At 39.0% G+C, this 23,844-nt stretch overlaps 1 protein-coding gene across 10 annotated transcripts in view; it reads right to left on the reverse strand.

The window, feature by feature from the left end:
* ERC2 (ELKS/RAB6-interacting/CAST family member 2) overlaps positions 1-23,844 on the reverse strand; it is an 869,430-nt gene that overhangs the window by 278,171 nt on the left and 567,415 nt on the right. For all 10 annotated transcript variants that reach the window (XM_036030928.1, XM_036030925.1, XM_028518656.2 and 7 more), the window contains one exon: positions 4,023-4,183. In XM_036030928.1, coding sequence (XP_035886821.1) covers positions 4,023-4,183 — 161 coding nt within the window. The remainder of the gene's footprint in view (positions 1-4,022; positions 4,184-23,844) is intronic.

Genomic DNA, 23,844 nt, shown 5'->3' on the forward strand with positions numbered 1-23,844 from the left:
AATTAGAGGAATTAAGTATTATTTTCTCACTTTAAGTTCAGTCTAAATTTTAAACTAGAAGGATAGTACCCTCCCCTTTCAAAGAAGAATGGCAGAAGAAAAGGTACACTACTATGGCACATGTCCCCAAATAATTTAACACAAAACAAAACTCTGGTTAAAAATGAAATAGCTGGCTGTAGGTGTAGCTACCAAAAGGTAGCATGAGGGGTCTTTGTAATGATGGAACAGTGTTGTATCTTGACTGTGATGGTGGTTACATAAATCTATACATGTGTTGAAATTGATACTGCTAAGCACACACACACACACACACACACACATAAATGAGTGTGTATGAAACTGGATAAATATGAATTAAATTAATGAACTGTAACAATATCAATTCCCTGGTATGATACTGTGCTATAACTATGCAAAAGGTGACCATTGACAGAAATGAGTGAAGTATACAAGAGGCCTTTCTGTACTGTTTCTTGTAACTCCATATCAATCTATAATTATTTAAAAATAGTTAACAAAATTAAATAGCAGGAAGCTTATCAAATGATTCTTTATATTAGCAAAACATTGGCACAAAGATAAATGCCCAGTAAATGAGTGAACCTATATGACAATTTATTGAGTAATTACAAATAATACAATTCTATGTTTGGGACATGGAGAGTACTCCCCCTTCAGTAAACAGAAGAAACAGAATTTACACAATATAAAAACAATTTAATTTTCTTAAAAGTAAAGAGCAGTTGTAAAGGTATACACCAAAATGCCATCAGTGTCTATCTTAATTTTGCCTCTTTGTGTTCCTTTTTTTTCTAAAATAAACACTATTACCTAAACATCTAAAAGGCTTTCTGTACTCTGGATGGGGTTCAGGTAAATTTTTGGTAGCTCTGGAACAAAAACCAAGACAAGTGGGAAGATTACATGGAAAGCCATACAGGGATGAATGAGCTACCTGCAAGAGTCATGGAAGATGAGCCATCACCTTATGAACCCAGGACTTCCAATGTGAATGGTGTCCACCAGGACCTGGTGAATTCCTTGTTAGTAATGATGTGGATGGGAGTCTGGCTGATGCAGATTGGGATGTTGGACCCAGCTGCTTTCCAGTTCTAAAACTCTGGGCCATTTGATTTTGCAATGAATTTAACAGACACCACCTTTCATTTCAACAGTCCCTTTTACATTTCAAAGCATTTTCACATATGCTGGTTTATATTAATTCTAGTTTATTACTTTTTTTAAAAATCCCCTACAACAATTCTACAGAGTAGACAGGGCAAGTATTATCACCTCCATATTACTGAAGAGAAAACAGAGGCAACCAGACAGCGATCTCCTTTTATGGGTGAATGATGAGGTCACATCTCTGAACTCTTGCATTATGGCCCACCCTCTTCCCTCTAACACCACACAGCTCTCCCTTCCCACCAGGGATTAGAAACTGGGTAGACTTGGCTGAAAGTTACTTGCATGTTTCCTGCCAGAGGAAAGAAAATCAACAGTGCTTGGCACAGAGTGATAGTAAGTGCTGACAATGATATAACCATCTGCTTCTTCCCACATACTCATGTGGACTGGGTTAATGTCAAGTAACCCAGTAATCAATATGTCAATCTAAAAATCAAGATCAATCAAACCAGTTGGATGATTTGAACAGCCCAAGAGGTTGATGAGTTATTCTCAGTCAATATAATTGCTCTATACCTCTGTCCCCATAGTCCCAGGAAGGAGCCCATAAGTGGAGCTTCTGGGCTATTAATACTGAATGGGGTCCATATTGGGCTTAATGAAGTGGGGCTTTGTTACTATTACCAAAGGAATTAACAGAAGAATTTTGTATTTATTTTGTACTGGTAGCAGATTAAGCACTTCTACAATAATGTGGCGATTCATCAAAAGAACTCTTAGGTGCTATCTAAAATCATGAAATTAAATGGGAAAATATACACTCAGAAAAGGTTTATATGTTTTAGAAAAATAAATTCAAATTCTAGATAAATGATACTCTTCACAAAGTATACTAAACAAATGACATAGTTTCATTGGCTAATAGTGCCATTCACACACATTATTTTGCACATGCCAAGCTCTCCTCTGAGCACCTCTCCTCAGAACCACCCCAGGAAAGTCACTACAGGAGGTAACTGGAGGGTCAGCAGTGGTAAGGGCATTTCCCTCAAGTCAGCCAGCCCCCAAGTAGAAACAGCAGGATTTCAACCCAGGTCTGATGACTCTCAAACCAGCATGCTTCACCATTGCTTGTTCTCTCATAACATGGAAAGAATACACTCTTTTTATAAAAAGGAAGAAATGAAAATTTCCTTAAAATAGCATAATAAATCACTCCAGGAAATAAAAAATTTAGCTGGAAACAACTGGAGAACAATGAGAGAAACTATGCTGAACATGACATGTAACAACACACAAAGAGGCAGGCGTGGAATAGGTGAGTGGAAAAGAATAAAGGCTGATGAGTTCAATGTACTCGTACCGTAAATAGATTATTAATTAAGGCAATAATGTCAAACATGCTTGAAATACTTTGCTTTTTATTTACATAAAACCCAGTCTGCACATTCAATCTACTCACTTATCCAACAAACAATTACTGAGCACCTACCATATGTCAGGCACTGTTCTAGGCAGTATGATAGCCACATTGACTCAAAGAACAAAAGTTACAGACTTGGTGGCATTCACATGAGGTTCTTGAGAAAATGAGGTAGTAGAAAGGGAGCTTAAGACAGATTTTGGTTTTAATCCTGGCCAGATGGCCTCTAAGCAAATTACTTGAAATCTTTCTGAATCTAAGTTCCCTGACCTCTAAACTGAGGATAAAAATATCTGTTTTTATTATATCATCTTTTACTAGGAAAAATTAATTTGAGTTTATATGTGAAAAATACATATTCTTTAGTCTTAGAGAAACTGAGGTAGTTGACAAGGAATAAAAATTTTGTGCTCATTATTAAATCTTTCAAAATATTTCATTCCATATTTTCCATGATCTAAGCTCTCTGGGTTTAATGTTAACCATGTGTAAGACTTGTAGGGTCAAGAGAAGGTCATTCTTCCATACCTAGCCACCAATTTCAGAGTCTATGTTACAGGCTTAACATGCCATAATTATGTATGTTTCCCCTTATTTTAGAAGGAAGTCGGATTGGAATTGTATCTTAGTGATTATTTCATTTTAAATCTTATAGAAAGAGATGTTGCTTCTTATCATTTCTTCAGAAACAGATCCACAGCAATTGATTTTTTCTAAAATATTTGAGTAAGTTTTTTTGGTATGTTCTTCTATAATTATATTATTTCATTGTGAGAGCAAAATAAGACCTACATGGAGATGGTTGTGTCATATATAGGCCCATAAGAATGACCACTGCCCATCATGTGGCCATACTTGATTGATTAAATCAAAGAACAGTGATTGGTTCCAGTCTCTCCCACTACCTAACCTTCCCCTGGAAAGGGTGGGGTATCCAGGATTTCTAAGCCTGTTTTTATCATGATACTCAGCAAGTCAGAGTCTTGCTTTCTAAACAAAGGTGCCAACCTTGAGACTCCATGAAAGCCAACACAAGCCCGGCATTGTACACAAGTGAAAAGAATATAATTAGCAAAGTTATAGTCACAATTAGGAAAGATCTTCTTGGAAAAGTTTCCACTCAACTGTGAACAGTTCTCGGATTACCTTTGTGCTTAATGAGGCCCCTGTCTTTTGGCCAACTTAGATCTTTGTGACAGATCTAAGAATGCCAGCACCATCCACAAAACACAGACATACAAAATCTAATGCTGGACATTTTTTGAATAACAGATGTGAAAAATGTGCAAATTGGAACATGGAAGCTGTAATTTAAAAATGGTAACATGTGTAGTCCCAGAAATGACTAGTCAAGTGTTAGCTAAATTATTCTTCCTCTAAGTTTTCTTCACCTTCTCTAGCCTTCCCTTCCCCATCCTCAAAGAGATTAGAAAAGAGAAACTCGGAAACAAAAATGGGTACTCACTTCATCTCCAGGATCTCCTCTAGCTGTTTTCTTCTTTCTATTCGGAGGTTGGCCAAATGAGCTTCCTTTTCAGCCAGGGATTGCTGCGTGGAGGCAAGACGTGCCTTGGTGGCATCCAATTCCTGCCTGGTCTTGTCCAATGCATTCATCAGTTCCTCTATCTGAAAGGCACATGGAACATGCTGTTTTATTTCTCCTTTGTTCAAGTGCAAGGCATTGCTTGCTAGTCTGTGTTCTGAAATACAAAGGAATCAGAGCCATCCTATCGTGAAGTCCATTTTTTATTTTGTCCCTGGTTAAAAATAAATGTCTCAAACACAAGAAATGTCCAAGCTTCTTCAAGATCCTTATTCCATTGGACTGTCAAATAACCTTCAGAGAAACTATTTGATATATTTATTAGAAGTGGAGGGTGAGTGACTTGACCCAGTTTCAACTGTGGCAAAAATCTAAGACATTGCCTCACAGTTGGTGGAAGGCAACATTCAAAATGCACTTTGCCCAGGACAATGTTCATTTGTGTGTAGGCCCCAGAGTATACTTACAGGAAGTTAATCTACGTGTTTCAAATTTATTCATGTTTTAACCTATCAAAGCCTTGTTTGGCAAAAGTGATTTGATGTCCAAGGGGCCTCAGGAGCCCCCATTCACCTCACCTCTCAGCCTCACAGTCCGGAAGCAAGATTTGGCCAAAGGTAAACAAAATTCTAGCCACAAAAGGTTCAAGTTTGGTTTGCCCCTGAAGTTTGAGAGGGTTCTAAACTTGAAATAAATGACATGTAACTTTTATAGGGTGCTAATACACCATAGAAATAAGCCAGACTATCAAATATCCAGAATTTTCAGCCAGGTCCCCCAAAATTGGACCAAGAAGCCCCAAGGCAAGGCCTTATCCTCCCCAAACCACGGGGGGCTTTTAAAAACCAATGCGCAACAAAGAGAGTTGGTGTTTACAGTCCTGTTCCAGAGACTTCTGTGGAGCAAGCTGGTGGCATACCACCCCCTGCACAGATGCAGCTGCATCCACCCTGCTGATTTAAAACTAGGGAAGTTCCAGGAAGTTTCTAGATTCCAGAGTTGATGTTTGGGTTTCTAAGCTACCCTTTTCAGCTAAACTTGGCAGAATGGGATCATCCATCACTAAAGGCAAAGGAACACACTTCAGAATGTGTCAGTGACATGTTAAGTTCCAATTCATAAAGACTCTCTACACCATTTCTGTAGCTTTTCATGGGATTTATTCAGGATAAGCCTCATAGTTCACATCCAAGGTAAATTACAGGCTTTTAAGAATCATAAAACCTTCCCTTTTGCCCTGATAAAAAAAGGAAACCTGATGATCCATGTAGTGTAACTCCAAGCCAAAACCAAAAACAATTTAAAAAGCAAGGGATATAAAGGCTAATCTATGAAAGTCACAGAAACACACCTGTTTAATTAGAGAACAAATAGCATTGTTCTTTAACTTTAAAAATATACAGAATGTCATTTGTTCATTTAAATTGGATTTTTTATCTTCCTGGAGCAGAGTCGTGTGAGTTTTTTATACATTTTGGAGATCAAGCCCTTGTCTGAGGTATCGTTGGCAAATATGTTTTCCCATATAGTTGGTTCTCTTTTCATTTTAATGCTGTTTTCTTTAGCCATGCAGAAGTTTTTTAGTTTAATGAGGTCCCATTTGTTTATTCTTTCCTTTATGTCCTTTGTATTAGGGGACATATCCGTGAGATGTTGCTTCATGGAATGTCTGAGATTTTCCCACCAATGTTTTCCTCTAGGACTTTTATGATGTTATGTCTTATATTTAAGCCTTTTATCCACCTTGAATTGACTTGAACAGACACTTCTCCAAGGAGGACATACAGAGGGCTCAGAGACATATGAAAAGATGCTCAGCATCACTAGCCATCAGAGAGATGCAAATTAAAACCACAATGAGATGCCACTTCACACCAGTCAGAATGGACATCATAAACAAATCAACAAACAAGTGTTGGAGAGGATGTGGAGAAAAAGGAACCCAAGCGCACTGTTGGTAGGAATGCAGACTGGTGCAGACACTGTGGAAAACAGCATGGAATTTCCTCAGAAAACTAAAAATGGATCTGCCTTTTGACCCAGCAATTCCACTGCTGGGATTATACCCTAAGAGCTCTGAAACACCAATCCAAAAGAACCTATTCACCCCAATGTTCATAGCAGCACAATCTGCAATAGCCAAGTGCTGGAAGCAACCTAAGTGACTATCAGCAAATGAGTGGATCAAAAAAACTATAGTGCATTTACACAATAGAATTCTACAGAGCAGAAAGAAAGAAGGAGCTTACACCCTTTGCAACAGCATGGATGGAACTGGAGAACATTATGCTAAGGGAAATAAGCCAGGTGGTGAGGGACAAATACCAAATGATATCACCTTTAACTGGAACATAATCAACAAAAGAAAAAAGCAAACAAAATATAACCAGAGACATTGAAATTAAGAACAATCTAATAGTAGCCAGAAGGGAGGGGGTAGAGGATAGTGGAGAGAAGGGTTTTCAGGAACTACTATAAAGGACACATGGACAAAGCCAAGGGGGAGGGTGGAAGCAAGAGAGGAAGGTGGGTTTGGCTGGGGTGGGGAGGAGGGGTGGGGGGAAAATGCAGACAACTGTAATTGAACAACAATAAAGTAATTAAAAATGAAATAAAATAAAAATATAAAGAATGTAAGATACAATCACAAACTTGTTAGTTTCTCATGTAAATTCATAGAATATCATGAACATCATGAATATGACTAGAAGCCCTTATTTTTCTTCCCTTTTTCCGATTTTTGATTCATTCAAATCGCAGTGTAAAAAGAGATCAGGAGGGTTCCAAATAGTGGCATAGGAAGACCCTAAACTCACCTTCTCCTGAAAATACATTGAACCTACTCCTACAAACAGAGAAATTCTACCTGAAGAAGAACTGAGGGCTGACCAGACAGCTTCTGCACAGGAACTGACAGAGAAACCACACAGAAACCAGTAGGAGAGGTGGAGACATGGTATTATTGGAATCCCATGTCCAACAAATCAATTTGCATTGGGGTGGAACACTGAGGAACCTTGTGTAGACACACCAGCCCTGGGGTACAACACAAAAGTAGTCACTCAAAAGGTATCTAGTCTAAATGGGAAGAAAGTCAATTGTCTAACACTAGAGCATCTGCCACTTTGTATGAGAGGGAGCTCTCTCTGGGGTTGGAGGCTCCAGAGAGCAGCATTTGCTGTGTTCCCCCACCATCCTGAGGGCACAGGCAGGAGGTCAGTCAAGGAGCTCTAGCCAGCTGTCCAAGGCCATCCTAGAGCCCCTGGGCTCTAGGCCCCAGGTGTCAGGCCCACATCAGCTCCATCACTTGCCCTGGGACCCCATATGGCGTACACCTGCTCTAGCCATAGCTCCTGGCCCATGCTACTTACCCTCAGGACTCTCCATAGTCTGCTTCAACTATAGCTTTCACCTCACCTGCCAAAGCAGCCTCTGGTGAGGCCTATCCCTGGGACACCTTGTGGCTCACAGCTGTTCCAGCTACAGTTTCAGGATCTGGTGCAGCTTTCCCTGGGACTTCACATGGCTCATGTTCACACCAGCTACAGATCCAGCCAGCCTTCCAAAGACAACTGGCACACTCATTCTACAAAGGGGAAGCCCCTACAAAACTCCATTCCTTCAAGACCAAGAGAGGTAGATAAAAACACAGAGAAAAAAACAAAATGAGGAGATATAGAAATATGTTCCTAATGAAAGAACAGTACAAAAATTCCAGAAAAAGAACTAAATTAAACAATCTACCACATAATGAAAACACTGTTACAAAGATGCTCAACAACTCAAAAGAAGAATAAATGAACATAGTGAGAATGTAACAAAAGAGACAGAAAACATAAAAAAAGAACCAATCAGAGCTGAAGAATACAACTAAAATGAAAAATATATTAGAGGGAGTCAATGGGAGATTACATGATATAAGAAGGCTGACTCAACAACCTGAAAGATAGTGAAAACCACATAATGGGAATAACAAAAAGAAAAAAAGCAAAAGAAATGAGGGTACTTTAAGGAAACTCTGAGACAACATCAAGCACACCAACATTTGCATAATAGTGGTCCCAGGCGGAGAAGAGAGAAAAGGACAGAGAACTTATTTGAAGAAATAGTGTTTGAAAACTTTCCTAACCTGATGAAAGAAAATGAACATCCAAGTCCAGGAAGCACAGAGAGTCCCATATATGATGAACCCAAAAAGACCCACACAAAGGCACATCATAATGAAAATACCAAAAGTTAAAGAGAGAAGTTTAAAAGTAGCAAAGGAAAACCCATAAGACCCTCAGCTAATATTTCAGCAAAAACTTTTCAGAACAAAAGGGATGGAACAATTTATTCAAATATTGAATAATGAAAGGAAAAAAACTCTAAAACCAAGAATATTCTTCCCAGAAAGTCTGCCTTTCAGAATTGAAGAAAAAAATAATTTCCCAGACAAGCAAAAGCTAAAGGGGTTCATCCTCACTGAATTGGCACTATGAGAAATGTTAAAGGGGCTTCTTTAAGTGAAAAAGAAAAGGCTGAAACTAAAAAGAAGAAAACTTAAAACATCTCACTGATAAAGGCAAATATTTAGTGAAAGAAGCAGATGGACCAATTATAAAGCTACTATTAGCATTAAAAGACAAAAGTAGTAAGATTATATGTAACTACAATAATAAATTAAAGGATACACATGCAAGTACACAGTGTAAAGTATAATTCCAAAAAATGTAAATGTGGCAGGGGGTGAGTAAAATATGTAGTACTTTTAGAGTACGTTTGATGTTAAGTAACCATCAACTTAAAATAGACTGCCATAAACATAGCTTGTTATATATGAATCTCATGGTAACCACAAACTAAAAACCTATAATAGATATACAAAAAAATAAAAGGAAAGGAATCCAAATTATTAAAGAAAGTCATCAATGTACAAAAGAAGCAAGCAAGAGAAAAAAGAAAGGAATAGAAAAGAACTACAAAACAATTAATTGCAATGACTACTTACCTACCAAAGAACATTTTAAATGTAAATAGACCAAATGCTCCAATCAATAGGCATACAGTGGCTGAATAGATTTAAAAACAAAAAAAAACAAGCCCCATACATGTACTGCATACAAGAGACTCACTTCAGATTGAAAGACACACACAGACTGAAAGTAAAGATTTGAAAAAGGTATTTCATAAGATTGAAATGAAAAGAAATCTGGGTTAGCTATAAAATATATCAGACAAAATAGACATTAAAACAAAGACTGGAACAACAGGCAGAGACAAAGATGGGTATTACATAATAAAAAAAGGGATCAATCCAAAAATTGGATATAATACTTGTCAACATCTATGCACTGAATGTAGGAGCACCTAAACATAAAAAAAGAAATACTAACAGACATGAGGGAAAGATCGAAGTACTACAATAATAGTAAGTGACTTCAATTCTCTGCTTACATCAATGGATAGAGCCCCCAGACAAAATTCAACAAGAAAACAGTGTTCTTAAATGAATGACATTTTTGATCAAAAGGCCTTAATAGATAGTTGTAGAACATTCCACCCCCAAACAGCAGAATAGGCATTTCTTTTTCAAGTGCACATTCCTCAGGATAGACCACAATAGGACACAAACTAAACCAATTATTATGGTACGAAACTAGAAAGCAGTTATAAGGAAAAAAACTGTAAACACAGTTTTTTAACACAGTCTGTAATCACAAACATGGGGAGGCTAAACAACATGCTACCAAACAATTAATGGTTAATAAAGAAATCAAGCAAGGAAGAAAAACAATTTCTTGAGACAAATGGAAATGTAATGATTCGAAATCTATAGGATACAGCAAAAGCAGTTCTAATTCATAGCAATACAGGCCTATCTCAAGAAACAAACACACAAAAATCTCAAATAAACAGCCTAACTTTACACCTAAAAAAATAAGAAAAAGAAAAACAAATGAAGCCCAACATGAGCGAAAGAAAATAAACAATAAAGATTAGAGCAGAAATAAATGAAAGAGAGACTAAAAAATGCATAAAATATCACTTCTGGCAAGATGGAGGAATAGGTGGATGCACTGTACCTCCTCGCACAACCAAGATTAGAACAACAATAATTTACAACAATAATTTACAGTCAGAATAACACCCAGATCCGGCAGAGGATTTATCTGAATGGAAGTCGGGCAGCCAAGAAGTTGAAATAGACGCGTTCATCCGGACTGGTAGGAGAAGATGAGCTGGGCGGGCTGGGCGGGCTCAGGGCTGGCTCGGGTCGGCGGTGCAAGGAGGTCGGGGAAAGTTTGGCGCGAAATCGGCGCAACAGCCATCCGGGGCGCAAGAACGCAGCGGTGATCCCTGAGTACACAAGCTGCAGCTGGCAGACCCAGAGCAGTAGCGATTGTGGACCAGGGCAGAACTCGCGGCCCGGAAGCCCAGACAAGGGTCTGAGTCCAGGAGAAGGGAACTATCGCCATTGTTTTCTCCCGTCCCGCTCCCGCTCCCGCCCCGTCCCACATATAACGTCACAATCTAGCCACTGGGGTGCCCAGCCCCGGTGAGCACCTAAGGCTCCGCCCCCCACCGTAACAAGAGCAACCAGACAGAAAAAAAAAAAAGGAGAGACAGGGGAAAAATATGTTTTCAACAAAGCAGATCAGCACCCAGAACTCATCCTTTTGAGCGACCAAGAATTAGCCAATCTATCAGATGCACAGTTCAAAACACTGGTGATCAGAAAGCTCACGAAACTGATTGATTTTGGACGCAATTTAGATGAAAGGATGCAGGTTACCATAAAAGAGATGCAGGAAGATACACAGAGGAGAGCCAATAGTGAAAGGAAGGAATATGAGTCTCAAAACAATACAGTGGACCAGAAGGAAGATAGAATCAACCAAGCAGGAAAGCATGATGAAATAAGAATTCAAAAAATCGAGGAAAAGATTAAGAGCATCCAAGACACCTTTAAACGTTCCAATATCCGAATTATAGGGGTACCAGAATCGGAAGGGGAAAAGCAACAGATTGAGCACGTATTTGAACAAATAATAAAGGAGAACTTCCCCAATCTGGCAAAGGGAACAGTCGTCCAAGAAATCCAAGAAGCTCAGAGAGCCCCAAAGAAGTTGGACCCAAGAAGAAACACACCAAGGCACATCATAATTACATTAGCCAAGGTAAAAACGAACGAGAGAATCCTAGAAGCAGCAAGAGGTAAGGGGACAGTCACCTACAAAGGAGTTCCCATCAGACTGTCAGCTGATTTCTCCAAAGAGACCTTACAGGCAAGAAGGGGCTGGAAAGAAATATTCCAAGTTATGGAAGACAAGGACCTACATCCCAGATTGCTCTATCCAGCAAAGCTCTCATTGAGAATGGAAGGGCAGATAAAGTGCTTCTCAGATAAGGTCAAGTTAAAGGAGTTCATCATCACCAAGCCCTTATTTTATGAAATGCTAAAGGGACTTATCTAAGAAAAGAAGATAAAGAAAAGACATGTATAGTAAAAGGACAGCAAACTCACAAATATTAACAACCACACCTAAAGCAAAACCAAAAGAAACTAAGTAAACAATTAGAACAGAAACAGAACCACAGAAATGGAGGGCACATGGAGGGTTAGCAGCAGGGGGGTGGGAGGAGGAGAGAGGGGGAAAAGGTATAGAGAATAAGTAGCATAGAATGTAGGTTGAAAATAGATAGGGGGAGGGCAAGAATAGTACGGGAAATGTAGAAACTAAAGAACTCATAAGTATGACACATGGACATGAACTAAGGGGGGGGAACGTGGGTGGGAGGGGGGTACAGGGGGGAGGGGGGAGAAGGGGGGAAATGGGACAACTGTAATAGCATAATCAATAAAATATATTTAAAAAAAAAAGATTAAATGGAGGGGCCTTCAGTGCCCAATGCCACTATCCTTCCCATTTTTTAAGGATCACTGGTATACAGGATTAGGAGACTCAAGATATGAGATTATTTTAGGTTCTCAAAATAAATTTCAGGCTCTCTACTAAAAAAAAAATGCATAAAATATCAATGAAACTAAAAGCTGGTTCTTCATAAAATAAATAAAATTGATAAAACTTTAGCCAGACTCATCAAGAAAAAAGAGCATCCAAGTAAATCAAATCACAAATGAAGAGAAAAGATGACAACTGATACCACAGAAATGCAAAGAAATGATTCGAGTAAGAGAATACTATGAAAAATTATATACCAACAAACTGGAAAACCTAGAAGAAATAGATAAATTTCTATAAAAATATAATCCTCTAAGACTTAATTAGGAAGAAACTGAAAATCTGAACAGACCAATTATTAATAACCAAATTGAACTGGTAATCAAAAAACTCCCAAAAATACAAAATCCAGGACCAGACAACTTCACAGGTGAATTCTACCAAACATTCATGAAGATTTGATAACTATTCTGAAACTATTCCAAAAAACTGAAAAGGAAGAAAAGCTTCCAAACTCAATCTACAAAGCCAACATTACCCTGGTACTGAAACCAGATAAAGACGCTGCTTTAACATTTATTAACTGTATAGAACCTTGGGAAATGTCTCAGCAGTTTCCTCCTCTATAAAAACAGTACTTCTCATACAAAGTACTACTAAACACCAGTATTAAATAAAGCAGATCCAGTGAATGTTAAGTGCTCAGTGCAAGAACTGGCAAATATGAAAACAATACCTTTTTAACAGAAGAGGCAGCACAACATAGCAGTTATGAACAAATTCAGGAGCTCTTCCACTACTCACTAGCTGGGTCACTCTGAGTGAGTTATGAAAGCTTTCTGAGTCTCCACCAACTCACTTGTGAAGTGGAGGTAAAAAAAGAACTTAGTTCTAAGGGGTTTTGTGAAGATTCAATGGATTAACATGTGTGATCCCCTGAGAACAATACCTAGTACTTGGTGCCTAGCACCTGGTGTTAGCTCTTATTAATACAGTGCCTGATAAGTGTTCAATTCATTTTATGTCTGCTTATTACCAAATTCAAGATTTTGTGCTTGCTGTCATCTACCCTAAACCAGACGCACCACTGGACTGCCCTACGCTGACCCCTCCAGTTACTGAAATCACCCATCTGTCAAGGCTGTGTTACAGAGCTCTGGCCTCTTCACAGGCTGCAGTAATTAAAAGTTTGAGCTCTGAGTAGGCAGACCTGGGTCAAGTTCTGGCTCCACCAAGAGAATCTCTGAGACCTTAAGCCAATCTTAACCCAGCACTTCCTAAACTTTGTTGCACACTACAATATACGGGAAAGCTTTTTAAAATCCTGATGGCGTGGTCACAGCCCTACCAACTAAATCAAAATGCTTGACAGTGGAAGTTAGGCATCAGTATTTTATTAAAGATAACAGATGATTCCAATGTGATTACAAAATGCAGCCAAGTCTGGGAACCCTGAGTGTTAGTTTGACCTCACTCAAAGCCTGCAAGCTCTCCCCTCTAAAAACCAGGGAGGAAATATAGGCTATAGCACAGGACTGGCAAAACCATAAATGGAGATAATATACATAAAGCCTCCATCCCTCTCTGCAGGACCTCCTGAAAGTGTCCAGTGCATGACAGTTACCATTGTCCCTAGTGTGGGTTTCTAGCCAGGCTACATTCATGCAACCCAAGTGCCTTCAGTTCCTACTGTCTACACCTGACTTTCTGCCACCTAATCAAATACTTCTTGCCATTTCTGCACAACCATGTCATGTGCAGGCTAAGTTGCTACAACTGGATTGTAATCCCTGGGCAGGCAAGGGTCATGTCTCTATCCTCCTTGGAAATTCCAACAGCACCTGACACAACAGCAGTGTCCACACTCAGCAAATACCTGTGCGATGGCAGTAAGGGGAACCCTCCTTTGACCCACTTAGTACAATGATGAATGAAGTGTAAGCCTGGACTTGATACTCCCCTACCCTATAATTCAGTGGTCCACTCACCATCCTCACTAAACATCCTTCAAATTTTGTTCTGTTTGCCTCAAGTACCTACTCTTTTCTATGGAGACAAGAGGGCTCAGTTACTCAGCTCCTGAATGGATGGAGGACCTACGCCCACTGCCACCCCAGCAACTGCCAAGAGGACCCAGGAACCTGCAAGTTTCAAGTTGGCAAAATAAAAATGTTCCAGGCCTTGAGCTGGAGTAGAAACAAGTAGCTTTCAGTTCTGCTATGCTTTCCACACCGTCCCCCCTACTTGGGAGATATGTGCTCCTTTCTGCTTTCACTCCACCACCTCAATGGGTGTTTCCTGTGTGCCAGGCACACTGCCAGACACTAGTGACAGGCCTATCCTCAGAAGCTCTCTGGTTCGCCAGGCAAGCTTAAATCAAACAACTATTTAATCACAACTGTGATTTAAAAAATTTATTAAAGTACTGAGTGATTAGCAAGAGTAAAACATGAGCCAATCCTGCCCTAGGCCTCCTGCCCAGCCTTCCTAAAGTAGGGAGTGGGAGAAGCCTGCTGTAAGAGGAGGGTAAGAAACAGGTGCTAGTGTCCCAGGCTTCCAGGGAAGGGGTGGAGGGGTGTGATCCTGTTCACTAGGAAACTGCTGCTTGGAGAATCACAATGATCATGAGCCAATAAATGCTTGTGAGAAGTCCAGCAGGAAAGCAACCCATCTGTGGCAATTTGATATAACATTTGCTTCTTTTAGCAACACATCTATTGGTAATTTACCAGACAATATTTCCCGAGGGGTGAAAATATTTTATAAAGGTTATTTAATTCCTAAAACACTATCTGCAATGAAAACAGAAGAATTCACAGCAACTTCAGAAGTCTTCTGTATAACTCAAACTGTTTCATTTAAAATAATTTCCTGAAAATAAATAAATAATACTTTTTTAAAAGATTTTATGTATTTATTTATTCTTAATATATTTTATTGATTATGCTATTACAGTTATCCCATTTTTTCCTCCCCTTTATTCCCCTCTGCCCTGACACACCTCCCACATGCACTCCCCCACGACCTTAGTTCATGTCCATGGGTTGTACATATAAGTTCTTTGGCTTCTCCATTTCCCATACCATTCTTAACCTCCTCCTGCCTATTTTGTACCTACCATTTATGCTTTTTATTCCCCATACCTCTCCCCGTATTCTCCCATCCTCTCCTCCCCACTGATAACCCTCCATGTGATTTCTATTTCTGTGATTCTGTTCCTGTTCTTGTTGTTTGTTTAGTTCATTTTTGTTTTTTTAGGTTCAGTTGTTGATAATTGTGAGTTTGTCATTTTACTGTTTATATTTTTTATCTTCTTCTTTTTCTTAGATAAGTCCCTTTTACATCTCATATAATAAGGGCTTGGTGATGATGAACTCCTTTAACTTGACCTTATCTGAGAAGCACTTTATCTGCCCTTCCATTCTAAATGAAAGCTTTGCTGGATAGAGCAATCTTGGATGTAGGCCCTTGCCTTTCATAACTTGGAATATTTCTTTCCAGCCCCTTCTTGCCTGCAAGGTTTCTTTTGAGAAATCAGCTGACAGTCTTATGGAAACTCCTTTGTAGGTAACTCTCTCCTTTTCTGCTGCTTTTAAGATTCTCTCCTTATCTTTAATCTTGGGTAATATAATTATGATGTGCCTTGGAGTGTTCCTCCTTGGGTCCAACTTCTTTAGGACTCTCTGAGCTTCCTGGATTTCCTGGAAGTCTATTTCCTTTGTCAGATTGAGGAAGTTCTCCTTCATTATTTGTTCAAATAAATTTTCAATTTGTTGTTCTTCCTCTTCTCCTTCTGGCACCCCTATAATTTGGATGCTGGAACATTTAAAGTTGTCCTGGAGGTTCCTAAGCCTCTCCTCATTTTTTTGAATTCTTGTTTCTTCATTCTGTTCTGGTTGAATGTTTCTTTCTTCCTTCTGCTCCAAACTGTTGACTTGAGTCCCAGTTTCCTTCCCTTCACTGTTGTTTCCCTGTACATTTTCCTTTATTTCACTTTTCATAGCCTTCACATTTCTCTCCATTTTGCGACCATACTCAACCATTTTTGTGAGCATCCTGACCACCACCAGTATTTTGAACTTGGCATCTGATAGGTTGGCTCTCTCTCTATCACTTAGTTGTATTTTTTTCTGGAGCTTCGATCTCTTCTTTCATTTGGGACATATTTCTTTGTCTTGGTGCACCTGTAATGTAGTAATGGGAAAAGCCTGGGCTGGGCCGCCCTCTTCACTGTGTTGTTGGCACTGTATGTGGGGGGAGGGGTCTGAGAGGGAACAATGCCACTTGCTCAGCTCTCTTCCAGATTTTAGTCACTTCCCCTGCTACCCACAAGTAAATTGGGCCCTTCTGGTGCTGATTCCCGGGTGGGTGAGTTTGTGTATTTTCTAGGATGCTGTGGGTCTCTTTAACGAACTCTCCTGTAAGGCTGGGATTTTCTCTCGCTAGCTCAACCCCCACAGGTTTTTTTAATCAGAGGTTTTGAGGCTTTATTTTCCCGCACTAGAATCCTGGATTGCTTGGTCTCACTCCTCAGTTGTTACCCCCTGTTTATCACACACAAGTGTGGGACTGGCCGATCCACCAGCCACTACCCTGCCCTCCCAAGTCCGCCAGCAGCCGCCTTGCCACAAGTCCTCTCCACCCTGGCTGCCCGTCTCCACCCCTCCTACCAGTCTGAATAAATATTTCTTCTTTAACTCCTTGGTTGTTGGACTTTCATACAGTTCGATTTTCTGGCAGTTCTGGTTATTTTTTGTTTTTAAATCTGTGTTGTTGTCCTTCTTTTGGTTGTACATGGAAGCAAAGTGTAACTACCTATGCCTCCATCTTAGCTATGGCAAGACTGGTATTCTAATTCTATATCTACAAAGCTAAGATTGCATTTTAAAACATAATGGCTTAATCTTACATATGTAGAACACAATATCTAAAGGTTTCTTTAAGCTACATGTCTAGTCTCACCAGTTTTTTAAAAAGCAAACCTTTAAATAACCATGTGTCATTTCTGATTTTATTAATCATCCTATGTGACAGATCATTAAAAAATCTTTTATAAAATGTTTAAGTTACCAAGACTATTCAATTGTATTTGAATAATGCATAACTGTACACTTTAAGAATAATAAAGCCATCAAATGAATTTCTAAAGAGTCTAGTGCTTACACCCAGCTCTGGAGAAGCTGTCAGAATTTTTAAAGTGAATGGCAAAGCTTAAAACAATAAAATAAAAAACCTGTTTAAGACCTTAAATCATTAACATGTGTCGACTTAAACTTACACATACATTTGTGTTGTTTAACTAAACATTTGAAGACCAGCTTCTCTCTCAGTTATCTGCCAAGAGCCATGCTCTGGGTTCTGTGTGTCTTCCTGACACGTGGCAACATCCAGTGCTTTTCAAGAGGCTTGCTTGGCAAGAGCAGATCTTCAAATATTTTGATAAAACAAACTTATTTTTCTTAAGTTATATCCCAGTATTGAGTTAGTATCTATTTTGTGTTAATAATTTGGAATTTTTAAACAGCTTTTAAAACTGTATGGGGTCTCCTGCCTCAGCCTTCACCATTCATCCTGGTGTTAGTCTTCACTCCATCCTAGCTGCAAGAGGATGGTAGTCAGTTTGCACCAAAACATGCAGCCAGTGAAATCCCTGTGTCCCAGGTTACAGCAAAACCAGAATTTGATTGGTCCTGTAGGAATAGCTGGGACTGGGCTCAGCTCTGCTGTGAGCTCAGAGAAGGTTACCCTGAGATCAGAAGGTGAAGGTAATGGCTGAAAACCTCCCTCCTCAACAGCAAGGGCTTCACAGACCATGCTACTGAGGGCTGAAGAACCTGTTAATAAAACAAGGACTACTAATCTTATTTTTCCAATTACTCTTATCTGTCTTTTCCATCTCCACCTCCTTACCACCTCACCACTGCTGCCTTAGAGTGACACCTTTTGGAAAAGGCAGAAAATGAAAATCCCCAGACTGCTTTCGCCAGGATCTGACCACCACCCTCAAAACTGTGTTTCGGATTTTTCTCCTCACTAAAGTTTAAGCATCTGGGAGTTCTGCTTAAATGTGTCACCTCTGATCCTTCAGCTGCAACAAATACCCACATCAAGTATCTGAGGCCAAGCTCTTAGATTTTGACATTTTAAATCCCCTATTCCCCTCTTCTCTTCCCAGACTCACTAACAAAACTTCATATTATAATAAAAGACAAGTGGAGAAGAAATGTGTCAAATATATACATCTGACTTAACAGATTTGGTTAAATCAAACAGTGTTGGAGTACCAGTAAATACCAGTGTCTCCAGACTGTCCTTGAGCACTCTTCACTCCAGATCAGAATGGGCTCCGCAGAACCGCTCTGAGAACAAGGCTGTGTAGGATGTGCTTCAGTGTATGCTTGGTGTCAATACTTCCTGAGCAACTGGAAGGTATTCTTTATTTATGTGTGCATAGCTCTGCAGCATGGCAAAGAGCTGTTCTTTCCCTAGCAGAGTCTCAAACATTTTGAAAAGCAATATAGAAAATTGTTAAGAGTGTGGACTCTGAAGCCAGAGAGTGTAGGACCCAATCAGAAATCAGCACATGCTGGCTCTGTGACTGTGGAAAAAATAACTACCTCCTAACATCCTTGTGACATTACAATAGTTACAGTAGTTATGTGCTTGCACATATAGCAAACACACAGTAACTTGCAATTATTATCAACAGTGATGTTAGTTTAAATGCTGGTATTTAGTTTCCAGCCTATTAGAGAGTGAGCAAGCAGGACAAAGAACTGAATGTCCATTTCTCACATTCTCAGATGATACAATATTTTTAATTTTCATTAGCATGGTGAATTTTTTACTACTATATCTGTCTATGACAAACCAAATTAATCAATGCAAAAATACATGTTCATGGTTTAGTCTTACTTAGCTAAATTCCAAACACAATCATGTAGGAACTCACAAAGGTATTAGAGCTGTACTGTCCAAAAGAACTTCTTGCAGGGATGGCAAGCTCCCAATTTGAGCTGCATGTGGCTGTAAAGCACTGGAAATGTGACTGGTGCAACTGAGGAAGTGAATGCTTAATTTAATTTAATTTTAATGAACTAAAATTAAAATGTAAATAGCCATATATCTAGTGGCTACTGTATTAGGAAAAGCCACAGCATCCAAGTTTTACAACTTTATTGTGCAATGGTGATGTTTAGAAATTATTTCAATCTTTGTGGAAAGTTTACCTTTCTTGAACATATGAGATAAACTTTTAAATTCAGTGTAACTCATGAATTACAATTTTACCATGTAATTTTACTTTAGGAATTAAATCTATGACCATAATGAGGGATGTTCCTAAAGGAATTTATTCTAAGGATATAATAAACATATTCATTATAGGTTATGTTTATTGCTTATAAAAATCAGAATAAAAATTGTGTATATATGTATGTACATATGTGTGTTTATGTGTTGTGAAGAAATTAGGTAATAGCATCGTAGGCAATTGTTGACATGTTGGTCAAACACTAAACACTAAGTAGAAAGACTTAATGTGAAGGAAAGATGCTCATGAAATCCTAAGTGAGAAAAGCAGGTAACTAATTAGTAAATACAATACAATCCCAACTAAATGTGAGTTTTTCAATGTATCGTCACAGAAAAAAAAGACTAGAGAGAAATGTACCATAATATTTGTGGCATGTTTGCTACTAGGCTTAGAGATTTCAGGTAATTTATTATATTCTCCTTGGTACTTATTGCTGCAAATATGAATTATTAATGTAAAAAAGTAATTTTAAAAAATTGCAACCAAGGTAGGTTTGCATAGAAGGTACTTCTGTGAAACAGTTGCTGGCAGACCATAGCTCCCACAGGAGAATGATAAAGCAGGACTCCAGAGCAGGGTGGGCCCCCTGGTGGTGGTAATAGTGGCAGCTACCCTAAGCCACAATGACCTTAAGACACTACACTTACTTTCAGGCATGGCTACTTTGGCCCTGACAGTCACTTAGATTTATGCTGATTATAATCTGGGTTCACTAGGGAGTGCCTGAGTGTTAGTGACTCCAGAGCTGTCAACAGTCATTCCTGCCACCTCCACCCTGCCCCACAATGCTCTTGAACATTGCTCCTTTCACCTGTTCCCTACCAAAGTTCCTACAGGTTTTGAAAGTCCAGTATAGTAGTTTGCTTGCTTAATTTCTTTTGTGCTTGCTCAGTATTTTCTGATTTTGTTGTTACCATTTTGTTTCTGCAGCATGCAAAATAAGTTGTCATGTGCTAGAAAATCAAAACCATGTGTCTACTCCACTTGGTCACTTCTCTTATTAAGGTGTATTCATTCCCATTCAACAAATCAGGGCAGTGTTGTCAAACAGACCTAATGTTTGCAAGGCAAAGATCAATTCTGAGGCAATTCCGAAGAGAAATGACAGAGAGGCCTATTTTACTCTGAATTTTCCTGCTGGCTTCACCCTGCAGGAGATACTGTTGATGACAACAAATTTCAAACAGCCCATTTTAACTCTGACTCCAAGCCCTTTCCCGATCCCCTCGGGATCCTTGCATCACAGTTCTCCCTACCTTAAGCAGTAGGTAGTGGCTTCCCTGATCTCATCTTGGTCCTTGAAAATGTGACATCTAATGCATCTTTGTATTTTCCCTCTGGGCCCTGCATCTCAAAAACACAGTAGATGGTCAACAGATAATAGTGGGAGGGGGTGCCAAGAGACAGAAAAGAAAAGATGAAGCTATACCATAGAAAGGTAACCACTGCCTCTGACTTAAATAACGTGGTTTTCTATATCCCATTTGATCCTCACATATTCCCGAAGAAACAGGGTATTTAATTGATGGACAACTCAAGCTCAGAAAGAGTAAGGTATTTACCCAAGAACTGCAGATGACTTACTCTTTACAAGGATGTGAGTCTGATTGTTGAGTACAAATATAATGAAATGATTGTTAGAGGGGACTATACTGATGGAACCGAGCAATTCCCTCAATGGCAAGGAAAGACCTTGGCTTACTCTCCTAGTAGCCCCAGTTCTGGAACCAGAACCCACAAATGCATGGATGAACATAATTTAGTGAATGGACCTTGGGTCCCATTTGAGTCACTGGAGTAGAATATCCACCATGCACTTTGATTCTAGCAATGTTCCAAACTATCTTAGCTGACTTTTGTGTTATACTCTATCACTCTTTAACAAATTACCACAAACTTGGCAACTCACAGTCTGTAGGTCAAAAGCCTAGGCAGGAAACACAATATGACTAGGTTCTCACAAAGGTGAAATCAAGATATTGGCAGACTACATTCTACCCTGGACCTCAGGGTCCTCTTCTAAGCTTATGTGGTTGGAGTTGAATTCAGTTCCTTACAGATGTAGGTCTGAAGTCCCTGTGTCCTGGACACTTCTGGCTCCTAGAGACCATATGCTTTCTTTGTTATATGATTCCCTCAAATTTAAAGAAGCCAGCAATAAAAAAATATCTCATGCATCATATTTTCCCCATGCTTTTACTCTCTTTCTTCAGGAACATCCCAGTCCCATTTAATGGCTCCCTGATTGGATCAGTCACACCAAAGATAATCTACCTATCTTAAAGTCAGCTGTGCCATGTAACAACCTAATCATGTGTGTGCTATCCCATCATGTCCACAGGCCTAAGTAATATGCATAGTGCTATCATATCCACAGTGCTGGGGAGTAAGAGACCCTGCTCATAATCACATGAGTGTTATCCCTTCAAATCTAGGGATTACACCAGGGATTACTCCACTGAGAGAGAATCTTGAGGATCATCTTATAATTCTGCCAACTACAGCTTTCTTTACATTATTGATCATATAAAACAAAATGGACGTGATAAAATATTCTCCACTACTTAGTTCTCTTTTATTTCAAAGATATAAAATTGCATTCCAAAACGTATATGCCAAATATAGGGGAACTTCCCAAACTTGACAAAGATCATTTACAAAAAAAAACAAAAAACAAAAAACTGCAGACCCCAATGGTGAAAAACTGAATGCTTTTCCTTTAAGATTGGGAGCAAGGAAAGAACATCTGCTCTCACCCCTTTAGTCGGCATAACACTTGGAGTTCTAGACACTAAACTAAGGCCAGAAAAATAAATAAAAGGCATAAAAATTGGAAAAGAAATAATACAATTGCTCCTATTTGCAGATGACATAATTGTCTATGTAGAGAATCCTAAGGAATCTACCATAAAAAAAGCCCAAAACTAATACATCTTTGTATTAGTTCATTTGTTCAACAAGGTTGTAAGATACAAGATCAACATACAAAAATCAACTGCATTTCTATATGTTAACAACATATGAAAACAAAAATTAAAATCATACCTATCTGAGTGGTTGAAATAAAAAGTAGTGACAATACCAAATGCCAGTGAAGATGCAGAAAAACTGGATCCCTTATATATTGCTGGTGGTAGTATGAAATGGTGCAACCACCCTGGAAAACAGTTTGGGAATTTCTTATAAAACTACCATACACCAGTGTGGCTCAGTTGGTTGAACATCATCCTACAATGTGAAAGGTCACTGGTTTGATTCCCAGTCAGGGCACGTGCCTGTGTTGTGAAGGGCTTGGTCCCTGATCAGGTGTGTGTACTAGAGGTAACCAATTGATACTTCTGTCTTACACTGATATTTCTCTCCCTCTCTTTCTTCCTCCTTTCCCCCTCTCTAAAAATAAATAAATTCTTTTAAAAAATATAATGCAAATACCATATAACCCAGCAATTGCACACTTTTTGTCATTTATCTCAGAGAAATAAAAACTCATGTTCACACAAAAACCTGTACATGAATATTCATAATAGCTTTATTAATAATAGAAAAAATGAAAACAACTTAGATGTGCTTTAACTGGAGAATAGTTAAACTGTGACACATCCATACCTGGGAACACTACTCAGCAATAAACAGGAAGGAAGTACTAATGCACACAACAACTTAGAGGAATCATCAGTGAATTATGCTAATAGAAAAAAAGCAAACCCATCAAGGTCACATCCTATATGATTCTATTTATATAACGTTGTTAAAATGAGAATATTGTAGAAATGAAGAACAGATTAGTGGCTGCTAGGGGTAAAGGATGGGCATGGTGGTGGGGTTGGGTGCAGTTAGAAAAAAGCACCATGGGGGATCCCTGTGGTGATGGGAATGTTCTGCATCTTGACTATACCAACGTCAATACCCTGGCTGTGATACTGTACTATGGTTCCTCAGGATGTTACCATGGAGAGAAACTGAGTAAAGGACACATAAGATCTCTCACTATCATTTCTTAAAACTGCACATAGATCTACAATTATCTAAAAATAAAAGTTTTAATTAAAAATAAAGTACATGCACATATGTTAGGCATTCACTTCTGCAGGGCAAAGGATAGCCAGGTCAAGTGCAGGGGAAGAAGGAGGCAGATGCTCACATCCTGTCAATGAGGCCAATCCCAGCCTCTTGAGGAAGAATCCTCCCAAAATGTCATAGCTAAGGAGGATCTCAGGAGAGAATTTCACATTGCAAATGCTTTCCATTCCCAAGGACAGCTACATACCCACATGGTACCTTCAACATTCAAATCAATGGCTATAAAATCAGGATGTGACATCCTAATTGGTGATAAAAGAGTAACATGATAAAAATATCATAATTCTGGTCCTCTTTTATAAAACCAACAATTGCACACACAAATAATAGAATATTTTAAGTGCCATGTTCAACAACAGCTACTAGTGCATCATAAGCTAACCCATAAAGGCCACCAGCAGGT

This window comes from Phyllostomus discolor, chromosome 7 (genome assembly GCF_004126475.2).
Source record: "Phyllostomus discolor isolate MPI-MPIP mPhyDis1 chromosome 7, mPhyDis1.pri.v3, whole genome shotgun sequence".
Lineage (NCBI taxonomy): Eukaryota > Metazoa > Chordata > Mammalia > Chiroptera > Phyllostomidae > Phyllostomus > Phyllostomus discolor.